General features: G+C 44.2%; 1 protein-coding gene across 1 annotated transcript; it reads right to left on the minus strand.

The window, feature by feature from the left end:
* Nucleotides 1-2,616: 2,616 nt before the first annotated feature.
* On the minus strand, nt 2,617-4,259 carry LOC119280601. Its single transcript, XM_037561405.1, has one exon. It carries the CDS (start codon nt 4,238-4,240, stop codon nt 2,750-2,752), a length of 1,491 nt encoding a protein of 496 aa, XP_037417302.1. The 5' UTR covers nt 4,241-4,259; the 3' UTR covers nt 2,617-2,749.
* Between the last annotated feature and the right edge of the window lie 7,294 nt (nt 4,260-11,553).

The following is an 11,553-nucleotide window of genomic DNA, read 5'->3' on the forward strand; positions in this document are numbered from 1 at the left end:
TCATTCTGCTTGCCATGGCGCCATGGCATCGAGTCGAGGATGGACCAGGAAGGACAGCTGTGCTGTCTCGGCTTACACTGGGGCGGTTATCTATGTGTTTGGTGTGCTCGTGTATTGCTAAGTTCTTCTTTGTAGAGTCCTACCAGTTCATGGCCGTGTGCAACAGTGTCGTGTATTTCATCTTGGGAACAACCATGCTTACCATGCTTACCATGCTTTGGGAAAACTTGTTCAAGGTCAGTACTATATTTTTCTCACTCGAGTTTACTTTCTGAGTTGTATTTATTCACTGCCAGACTAGCATTAAATGCTTGGTGTATTACGATGCAGTGAGGTGCAGTCCAATTTGGAGGTAAAGCAGTTGAACTTTATGGATTTGGCAAACCCGCAGAGGATTCGGAGGCACCTTTGTTGTGCATAATTGATCAACTGTAGAACATCTCTTGTTGAGCAAAAACTGTAAAGTTGTAGTACAACCTGTGTTGAGCTAAACTGCTCACCTGTAGCACATCTCTGGTTGAGCAAAACTGTTCAAGCTACATCACATCTTTAGATGCTTAGATCATCCATCTTTTTTTTTAACACAGATCTCGTCCATCTTGTTTGCTGCTTGTCCCAAAATAAGTGTCTCAATTTTATACTAATCTTAGTACAAAGTTGTACTAAGTTTGAGACACTTATTTCAGGACGGAGGGAGTATTTCTTTGTTTGCAGCCTAATTGTATAGCCGATCAATTTGTGGCTTAACTGTAATGTCGTTTACTTTGTGGCTTAAGTGTCCATATTCCACCCAAGCATCACCGAAGAAATTTTTCGTAAAATCTAAACAATGTTGGCAACATTTGGAAAATGTTATTGAATTTAAGAAGTTCACAAATCAGAGAAAAATAGTCTAGGATTATAAATGAAGAAATTAAAAATGAACTCCAAATAAAAAGAGACAAGAAAAGGAAAAACCATTTAAACCGACGGAGACAAACAGATAAGAAGAAAAACCGAGTGAACACAAAAAAACTGTTTTCTGTATATTTGGTCCAAGGCATCACGACGTGGGCTGGTTCTTCTACTGCTCTGGTCTCTCGGAGCATCTACACCCGCGGACGCGTCTGGCAGGGGCGAAGCCAGGGGACGAGCAGGCCCCCTCGCCCCCATGATCCACAATTTTAGTAGGAGCGACGAGTAATTACCAACGAGATTATATCAATATACGTACTCGGCCCCCCCTATACTTGAATCCTGGCTCCGCCACTGGCGTCCGGACGCATCCGAGTACCTTTCATCCCTTAGATCCATGCAAAGCATGCAGAAGAAAACCGACGTACTACACATATCATCCTGGTCTATACTACGTTTCGTCGTCAGAGATGTGCACGATCTTTGTGCTGGGCGTCGGGTAGATGGGATAGTAGGACGGCTCCGGCTCCTCCTCATCCATATAGGAGAGCATCTCGTCGACGTCCGCTCCCTGCTGCGCCTCCGCTTCCGCCTGGAGTGAATAGAGGATTGCCTGCTCCCTCGCCCGCTGATCCGCATCCACCGCGTCCTCCTCCTCCGCCTCCTCCTGCTCTTCGTCCTCCTTCGCTCATCCTGCTCCGCTTCCTCCTCCTTGTCGTCGTCCTCCTCCAGATCCACCGCATTCGGAGGTAGCCCCGCGACAATCTGGGCTTCGCGCCTTGCCCGGATCTGCTCCAGGAGCTGCAGCCGGCGCTCTGGCCTTAGATAAGGATAGCTCCTGACCTGTCGGCGTGTTGTCATGGCTACTTGATTGTGGTGGCGGCCGACGAGTGAAATGTTAAGGTGGACGGCGATTAAAAAGTGACGGGAGGGGATGAAATGTGAACGGATAGGATTTCGGTTCCGGCGTCCAGCTTAAATAGCCAGGCTAGGGGACTTGTGCGGCGCCCCGGAGCACCAACATGCGGCTCCATCAGTCCATCGAAGGAGACGAGTTTCAGACCGACAGGTTTCACAGTGTTTTTCCGAGGGACCCGCATGCCAGTCCGACATGGCGGACGTACCGTGTGGCGCCCGGGCCTCCCCATATCTGCTCCAGATTTGCGCTGGATATGAGGGTTGCCGGTCAGCCCAGGCGTTTAAGGCCCGTTTGAAAAGCCTGTCCGAGCCGCAATTTTTGACCGGACCGTCCGCTTGGGCGTTTGAGGGGGGTTTGAGGCGTCCGGCTATAGATTCTCTCAACGTCGCTCTACGCCCCATGCCGGTGTCTCAGCCTTGCTGCAGTGTGTTCGTGCCGGTCCTCGCTCCTGTCACCTCGGGAAGCTACCCTGCTCTCACCGCTTCCCCGCAGCTCACCGCACATTTTTAAATACATGGATTTTACCAATTTTGCTCAGTTCATGTAATCTATTTGTAATAAATTATTTCCTCAAGAAAATACTTGTAATGAATTTCGGTTGAGCCCATCGTCTAGATGCAAAGTCGTGGTGAAATGAAATTCTTCTCGACAAAAGAAATAACATGTGGCTAGGTTGGAACAAAATATGGGGCAGCATGTATTACTAGTATGATAAAAAGAAACAAATGGAAGAAGAGGGAGACTAAACAGGAAACGGAAAACAGAACTGAAATACAGGTAGCCAAATAGCCAAACGCCACAAATGCCACCAGTCCTTTTAGCACGTTTCTATTCAATATATCTGAAGGAAGGTAGTTACACTGCACAAGCGTCATATTACAAAATCTGTAAGATCACTATCTAAAGTGGAAGCAAATATTATACTAGCATATAAGATCAGATAGGCACTCGACGTTTCTTCCTCCCGGACAAGTTAGCACTTTCAGGTAGATTTTGAATAGAACTTGCAACAAAGTGCTCAAACCTTGTGTAAGGGGGTATCCTTGATTCCCATGACAACAGACTGAACTCCCCTTTTGGTCTGTTATTCGGGTTTACCAACAGTTCTCCAAGTGTCACGGTTTCCTTCTTCATCGGAATATTATTAGTCAATCTGTTGCCGGTATCAATACAGTTTGCGATGCGAACCGCAGACGACGGATGCAAAGCAAAGTCGGTTATGTCCACCGGATGACCTTGTTCAAACAGCAGATATGGATATACACCATGCTCGGATAGGTTCTTCTGAATCACTCGTCTTGTTTTGCCCAACACGCAAAGCCAGAACTGAACATCGAGATTCCTTCTCAACACATCCGCGAACGCATTTGTCGTGACGAGTGACCCTCCTGGCTGAAAGATCTTCGCAAATTCTTCCGCGATTCGCCCTAGCTGCGGGTGCTCTGACGGGTCTGCACTGCCAAACGTGAGTGTCTTGAAGAGGTACCAAAACTCCTCATAGGAGAGGTTACTGAGATAAATTGGCTTCACTGTTCCAAATCTGGCTAGCCTTTGAAGCTTACTTATGATGATCACCCTGCTTCCCTTGCCCATTCTTTTTACAAAGGAGTAAAACTTTGTCCAGTCCTCCTCATCTACATCTGAAACAAACTCAACAACCACCAAAAATCTACTCCCTGACATGGTCCTTCCATGCTCAATGATTCTCAGGAGACTATCTCCATTCAAGTGCAAAATTGAAGCGAAATGCGAGCGGACCGTCTCGTTGTCGCAGGCATGAGCAACCAGCGTTTTCTTTCCGACTGCGACGCCACCAATGATCGGTAGCACGGCCGGAGAATCACCGGGAGGGTCATGTTGCAGTAAGAAGCTCAAGAGGTGCTGCTTCTCTACGTGTCGGCCAAACATGAAGTGGTCCGTGTAAAGGTAGGCATCATAAGGCCTGCGAGACATCCGTTCACATCCGCCCAGAAGCACAACAAATTCTGCCATGTTTGCCACAACAATCTCTAAGCTTCTCAAGGCACCGTGTAACTCCAGGTGAATGGATCTGCCCTTCCCTCTAAACTCGGTTCTTCGAGGACGCTTGAAAGGGAAGGATAAATATGAGACGCTGGATGAGTCGCTAACCTCGTCGATGGTACCGCTGTCAAGTAGTTGTTGGAAATTGAAGGCGTCCAGCACATGATGGCCTCGGTACATGGCCTCTGTGAGCATCTTGAGCTGCGTCAGCATCCCGGAGCTGGAGATGCATCGTCGATCCGCCTCCTCGATGACGGTGCGAGCTCTAATCAGGAGATGTTGCAGCTTCTCCACCAGGTTCTCCTCCTCTAATTGTGTGTGGCTATGGGACTGATACTTGTTCATCAGGAAGGAGATGAACCGGCTCACAAGCTCACTTGTAACCGCAGAAATGGCGACCTCCATGGCGATGGAGTTGATTGTTGACGCGGAAAGCGATAGGGAAGCTCGGCTTTTCGATCAGTTTGGTCGTGATGAGTGCACAAGCTGCTTGCTTCCTCAAATTGGCCTCTGCCACTGGACACACAAGTCTCCATCCGTGACATCAAGGGTCACACCGGACGGCACTTTTTTCACCACTAAAGGAATCCTAGTATATTTGACGTGGGCACGCCAACTACGACGATATATATCCATAGAATTCAGCGTTGTTCAAACACACTCGTTCTCCCTCTGTTTAACAACATGCCTTTCTCATATGCAAATATTAGTGGTAACATTTTATTTATACTAATTAGAGGCTATTTCGAATCACCATGGTAACTCGTTAATTTAGAAAAGGCTTGATGATTCAGATGCGGCGATTTGGCTCTCGGGTCCTGGTGCTCTAGTGGATGATGAACAGTAAAATTTAAAAAAAATTAATCCAAATTTTTTGAACATGCAAGATGCTTGAATGTGTGATGCACATGCCAATTTTTGGCGGCGTTTGGACATTTGAGTAGCTCTCAGAAAAAAAATCAGACATGTATGAAAGTTTTAAAAAATGCACTGTTTGGAGCTCATTTTGTCTTTTTTGCCTCGAACTCCTCGAATGTCATTTATCCACGAAATTTAGCACGCACCTGGTGCACTCAATTTTTTCTTGGCAGAAAATTATGGTAAATCTTGTTTGGCGCTATAAGCGTGGAGGCGCACACACCCACAGCAAACAGATTTAAGTAGTGGTCTGGCCCATGTCGGAGGGTACGGTTGAACTCCCCACCTGATTTTTTAAAGATTCTAGAATGTTGTGCGTGCGGTTTTCCTTTTCTGTTCTATGTTTTTCTTCCTGTTCTTTCTGGTTTTTCCTTCTTTTTTTCCTTTTTCTTTTTTTGTTTCCTCTTTAATTTTTCATGTTAAAACATTAGTTTTTAAAAAAATTGCAGCATTTTTTGAAAGTCATGAACATTTTCAATCCACAAATTTCTAAGATCTATAAAAAATTATGTTCACTGGGATTTTTTGGATTCATTAAATTTTTTTTAAACTCATGAGTATTTTTTAAAATACTTGATTTTTTTATATTTCACGAAGGCAACATAGCAATAGCAGCCAAACCTGGTCAGAAAACAAATGAGCGCTAGATCGACAGATGAGCGAGTGAACCAGACCGACCGACTGAATGGACTTTATAGCGAACCAGTGTGATACAGCGACAGTTGGGCGTCTGAAGCATCGAATAGGAGCTCCCTAAAACTAGCTCCCTAAAGCATCGAATAGGAGCTCCCTAGCGTCAGTGACTAGGTTTGTAATTCCTGCTATTTCCCCTCGCATTCGTTATCGTTTTCGGCTTCTAGAGGCGGTGGTAACTATAGATCAACGTTCAGAGTTCAATTTAGTTTTCATCTATGTTTAATTCTTGTGTTTTGGCGGCAAAATCTTGATGGTTGAGATGGTGTCGTACAGAATAAAGTCGCATGGTTCTTTCCCCGTCCTGGTATGGTTGTTATGGAGGATGCGACCTACACACGGGAGTTTGTAGTGTTTTGGTCTCGCATATCAATGGTCCCCTTGTGGATATTTATTCAGTGCTTCGACCTATCTTGATCGTGGTGGCGGCAATAGTATTGTCAAGCATGCTCTTGTCACTGGGTATGTTGAATCGTTCTTTTGTGCTCCTAGTCTTCTCCCCCGACATTATGGAAACAAAGCAGCAGTTCGACAATTTGTCTTGGGTGTGTCCCTGGCCACAATGTGTTCAACGATTTTAGGTTCTCATCTGCTGGGTGGGCGTCTCATGTGTCTCTTTGAAACCTTTGATGTTAGCCCAGGTTGTGCAGTGTTGGTCTTTTGCAGTTTCTTTACTAGATGGATGAAGAGAAGTCAAAGATGTAAGAGATGGATAAACTTGACAATATTTTCACATCCAAAGGAAAGCTAGCCTAGTCCGTATGATTGCGTGCCCAGGATCCAAACCAAACGGATCAAACAAGATCAGCAAGATCAAAAACATTATGCATGATTTTTCCCTCTAGACTTTTAGATTCAAAGACCTAGACAAAAGGGACGCTACCTGATCCTGGCGGTTGTATCTAACATCTTGTCTCTCTCATGTAATATGGTGCTACAATGGTTTGAGTGGTAATATATTTTGGTGGGGAAAGTCCCCCCTCCCCCTTGACCGTTAAAAATGCATAGTGGTTTTCTTTTTTCATATTTTCCAACAAGTTCAAAATATTTTATTGAACATTTTTTCATTTCAAAACTCTTTTTAAAAATTCAGATTTTTTTTATTTTGTAAACTTTTTAAAAGTCTTGCTGGAGTCGGTTCTTGAAAACAAAAATGGTCGGCCCAACATAATATATGGGCAACCATAGCTGGCCAAGCAAGTCATGCTTTGCCTTTCGACCCAGAAGCATGCGTGTCCAGCACGTTACATGCCCGACCCAGCACAGGTTACCATGTCTGGCCCGCGACATGCCTGGGGTCGTGCTTGGGCCTCAAGGTGGGGCACGTGTGAAATATTTTTGATACGTTGACCCAGAAATAGCCCAAAAGCCTCAAAATAGCCCGAATTGGCCCAAAAGCAAGCGGACCGGTGGCACACTTGCCAGCCGTTTAGACCATGTGTCGTGCCTAGGCCTTAAGGCGAGGCCTGTTTAGCTCATGCCTCTGGTGTCATGTCGTTCCTGGCCCGTTTAAGGGTGGCTCGTGCTAGCCCATGGGCATACTTCACACTCCCTCTGCTCCATAAAATGCCTTGTTTGAACTAACCTTAGTTTAAAATTGCGACGCTTATTTTGGATCAGAGGGAGTACTTTAGTTTGAAATTGTACCGAGAAAATCAAACCTTTTTTTATGGTACCCAAAAACTCAACTAAGCTCACCTCTTTATGGATTTTGATATATATTTTTTAGAATACTTTAGGGATTTTGATGTGGGGCTTAAAGATCCCAATACCCAAAAGGTCGTACCGCCCGTTCGGCCTGCTCTTCTTCCCTGTTTCTCGAGTCTCGAACCCTCAGGATTCGATCATGGGACCTCCGGGATAACACAACGCGTCTACCAACTAGGTTAGCTATCATTTCGTTACAAACAACAGGGGCACGCCACAAGAGTAAAAAAAATATTCCGGTTTTCGATCATGGGACCCCCGGGATAACACAACGCGTCTACCAACTAGGTTAGCTATCTTCCGGTTTTCAATGGTTTCCTTTTTTCGTTTTTTACTCTTTTCTTTCACCATTTTCTTCTGTTTTATTCAATTTTCTTCAGGTGTTTTTATTTTTATTTTCGTTTTTTTCTTGTCTATTTTTTATCATTCTTTTTCATTTGTTTCTTCGGTTTTATTTTTCATTTTATTTGTTCTTTTGGTTTATTTTGTTTCTTTTTCACTTTCATTTATTTTGGTTTTCTTTGTTTCTTTTGCTTTTCATTCTACATTTTTTATATGTCAACAACATTTTTCTATTACACGTTTAACCTTTTTCAATACGAATTAAAAAATTTCTAATACATGGTCAACATTTTTTATACACATTTAAAAAAATGAATGCTTGATTAACATTTTCAAAATACACAATTACCATATTTTGAATACATGGTCAACAGTTTTCCTATGCACACTTATAATATTTTTCAAATCCTTGATTAACATTTTCTAATACATGGTCAACATTTTTTGTATGCACATTTTTACATTTTTTAAATGCAACATTAACATTTTTATAACACATGGTCAAAAAAAATTCTAAAAACATTTAACGTTTTTCAAATACTAGTTGAACACTTTTCAAAATGCTTGATTAACATTTATATATGATAAAATAGAATCATCATTGTTTTTGTTACATGGTCACCATTTTTTCTATATATATTTAACATTTTTCAAGTACTTTTTCAAATGCTTGACTAACATTTTTATATACGTGAGCAAATTTGTTTCATCATCTTTGTAATATATGGTCAACATTTTCTCTATCAACATTTAACATTTTCGAAACGTTTGCTTAACATTTTTCAAACACTGGTTTAACATTTTTTCAAATGCTTGTTTATTTTTTAAATAAATAATCAAATTGTGCACAGTGCGCCATTTGCCATAACCTATCTGGGGAAGGCGGAGTGATCTTTGGAAGGAGTAATACTTAATTAGTGATTTTTGATGTTGTTTGGCCTAGATGGTCTGACATATCCTAAAAAAAGAGAGTTGTGAACTGGTGAGCTACTTACAGCCCAGTGACCACTATTACCCCGTTGGGTAGTAAAGGCCCCATTGGCTGGGCCTCCTCGGCCTCCCTGCGGCACGGTGCGTGTGCTGTTCTGAGCTCTGACGCCGCTCAGCCTTGCTGCGGTGCGGCGGGGCAGATCCTCACTACCGTCTCCCGAGCCGCCAGCTGCTTCGCCACATGCAGCTCAGCGCACTCGCTATCTGAGCTTCCGTCCTAGGCGAGGCCGTTGCTTCGCGACGGCGGCGTTGCGCGTTGCGTCGCCGAAGTATAAGTAGCAATTTCACGGATTTGATGCTATCTGAATGACTGAATGTGTCTACATAGAGATAGAGCAGAGTCCCAATTATGCAGAACCCATCCAACACACACCCAATGGTGACTATTCTGCATAATCTGATGCCTGTGACACACGTACTTCAATAGGGATATGACTAGTCTCGTGCTCGTTTGCCGGAGCCTGTATCAATCAACGATATTTATAGTTACGGCAGCAAGCTGCTGCCCCTGCAATTAATCTATTCCGAATCATGCATCCAGATGGTAATCTTCCGAAGAATAATACCGAATCAAGATTACCTAGAGGTGGCACTCCCTTCACACTTCTGATAAAATAATCTCTACTCCCTCCGTTCCTAAATATTAGTATTTTTAGAGATTCAAATCTGGACTATATATGGAGCAAAATGAGTGAGGACTACATCATTTTGGACATAGACAGTGATGCAAATGATGACAGTGATGACGAATACGTAGACGAAGCTAGAGTAGATATTATGGAGTCTTTCAGCGATCAAAATTTCTAGACGACCACCATGTTACTAGTAGTATTCTTCCCAGTAGTTAGCACTGATCGATTTTTAATCGGAGTTTAGATCGTTTGTGTGAATCTTGTTTGATATTGAATGAAGTGAATCGATTGCATTTGCCTCATGTGCATATGGGTAGTGAAATCTCTCTTAGACCTTATTCTATTCTATTTTCTCACTCATCTAACCCATCAGATGCCTCCGAGACGTGACACCGCATTCGTGTTCCCACCGGAGCTCACTCAGCTGATCCATCAGCAGAATGCCTTAATGCAAATGTTAGTCCGGAATCAGAATCAGAACCAAGGCAAAAACAACAACAACAACCCACCGCCACCACCTCCTGTTGACAACCTAGCCCATTTTCTGAGGTTGAATCCGCCGATGTTCTCCAGCAGCACCGAGCCAATTGTTGCAGATGATTGGCTCTGCAAGATTGAGAGAGAGCTGACCACTGCAGGATGCACAAATGCGGAGAGAGTGCGCTTTGCCGCGCATCAGCTTGATGGACCCGCAGCATCTTGGTGGGAGAATTTCACCACCACTTATCCCATTGCTACAGTTACATGGGATCAGTTTCAGCAGGCATTCCGCACCGCACATGTTTCAGCTGGAGCTATGAGTACGGAGAAGTGTGAGTTTCGCAACTTGCGCCAAGGGAGTCGTGTAGTGGGACAGTATGTGGATGAATTCAGCAAGTTAGCACACTATGCCCCGGATGATGTGGCCACGGATGCCGCGAAGCAGGAGAAGTTTCTTGAGGGACTCAATGATGAGCTAAGCATGCAGTTGATGGTGGCAACTTTCAACAACTAACAGGAGTTGGTAGACAGGGCCCTCATGATAGAAAGCAAGCAACAACAAATTAAAAATCGCAAGAGGAAGTATGGACAGGGGAGGTACACTTCTGAAGCTCAGCAGAAGCCCCGCTATTCCCCATACTCGGGAGGACATACTCATAACCATGGAGGCCATAACCATGGAGGACATACGCACAATGGAGAAAGTTCACACGACCACAGTGGCCCTAAGAATGGCAATGGGAATGGAGGAAGCAACAGTCAGAAACGTTCCAACCCCGCGACACCCGTCAAGAAGGATTTGAGTCACATTACTTGTTTCAAGTGCGGGAAGACTGGACACTACGCCACTGAATGTTCTCAAGCCAAGAATGGAAACGATAATGAAAGTTCTGGAAAGAAGTCCAACCTCTTCACCAGAGGTCAGGTGAACCACGTCAGTGTGGAGGCCGTTGCTTCGTGACGGCGGCGTTGCGCGTCAGGTGGTGCTGGGAGGTAGCGTGCGGCGTCCCGCGGCTGACGGTGGTGCCTGCACCGCCGGGGAGTTGAGCCATGGACCGACTCGCCGTCCCAGTCAGGCCGCCCAGTCGCCGATTGGTTTGTTTCTGTTACTTATCTGCCCCCGTGGTTTCACAGTTTCTAGCTTCTTGTGCTCAGGTCAGTACGTACTGTTCACCTTATAAATGTGTGCTCCCTCATTCCATTTATAATCCCGGATTATATGTTTCGTAATCGCTCGGTCGCTTATCTGTTCTGTTTGCTGCATTCTTTGACTGGTAGACGAATTGAAGGACAAGTAGCAGTTTTGCAGATCTGATTTTATCTGAATGACTGAATGTGTCTTTCTACATAGCGTCTCAAGAGAAGTCTATAATTATGTGTACTGTAGAACCCATCCAAAGCACACACACAATTTTGATCGGATCCCAAGGGTGACTATTCGGCATAATGTGATGCCCGTGGCACACGTCGTAAATAGGACATGACAAGTAGCATGTGTACTTATCAATCAATGATATTTATAGCATGTGTACTACTCACAAATCACAATCCAGTGCCTCTTGGACAGTGAACTGAGTTCCTTCCTCCTTCGCACAATTTCGCTACAATAAATTTTGCAATAACCATTACGAAAATTCACTAGCTGGTGTGTATGTCTGGTGGCACGTATGGCAACTGTCCAAGCGAAAAATCTACAAGGGTAACCATTACGCGCAACCCGTCTCACACGTCATTACAACTTTTCCTCCCTATCCCATTCCATCCATTGGACGACTTCAGGGAAGACCCGCTTTAAGCTTGAATTAAATAACTCCTGATAAATCCGTCGCCACCTTATTTCTGAACCTCTTGTTTTTTATTTTGGCTCTGAACAATCCCTCTATAAAAGGCCTTGCAGCGATCCTGCCTTTCCTCTAAGAAAGAAAACAAACAATTGATTTGCTTTGTTTGGGACCA

This window comes from Triticum dicoccoides, chromosome 3B (genome assembly GCF_002162155.2).
Source record: "Triticum dicoccoides isolate Atlit2015 ecotype Zavitan chromosome 3B, WEW_v2.0, whole genome shotgun sequence".
Lineage (NCBI taxonomy): Eukaryota > Viridiplantae > Streptophyta > Magnoliopsida > Poales > Poaceae > Triticum > Triticum dicoccoides.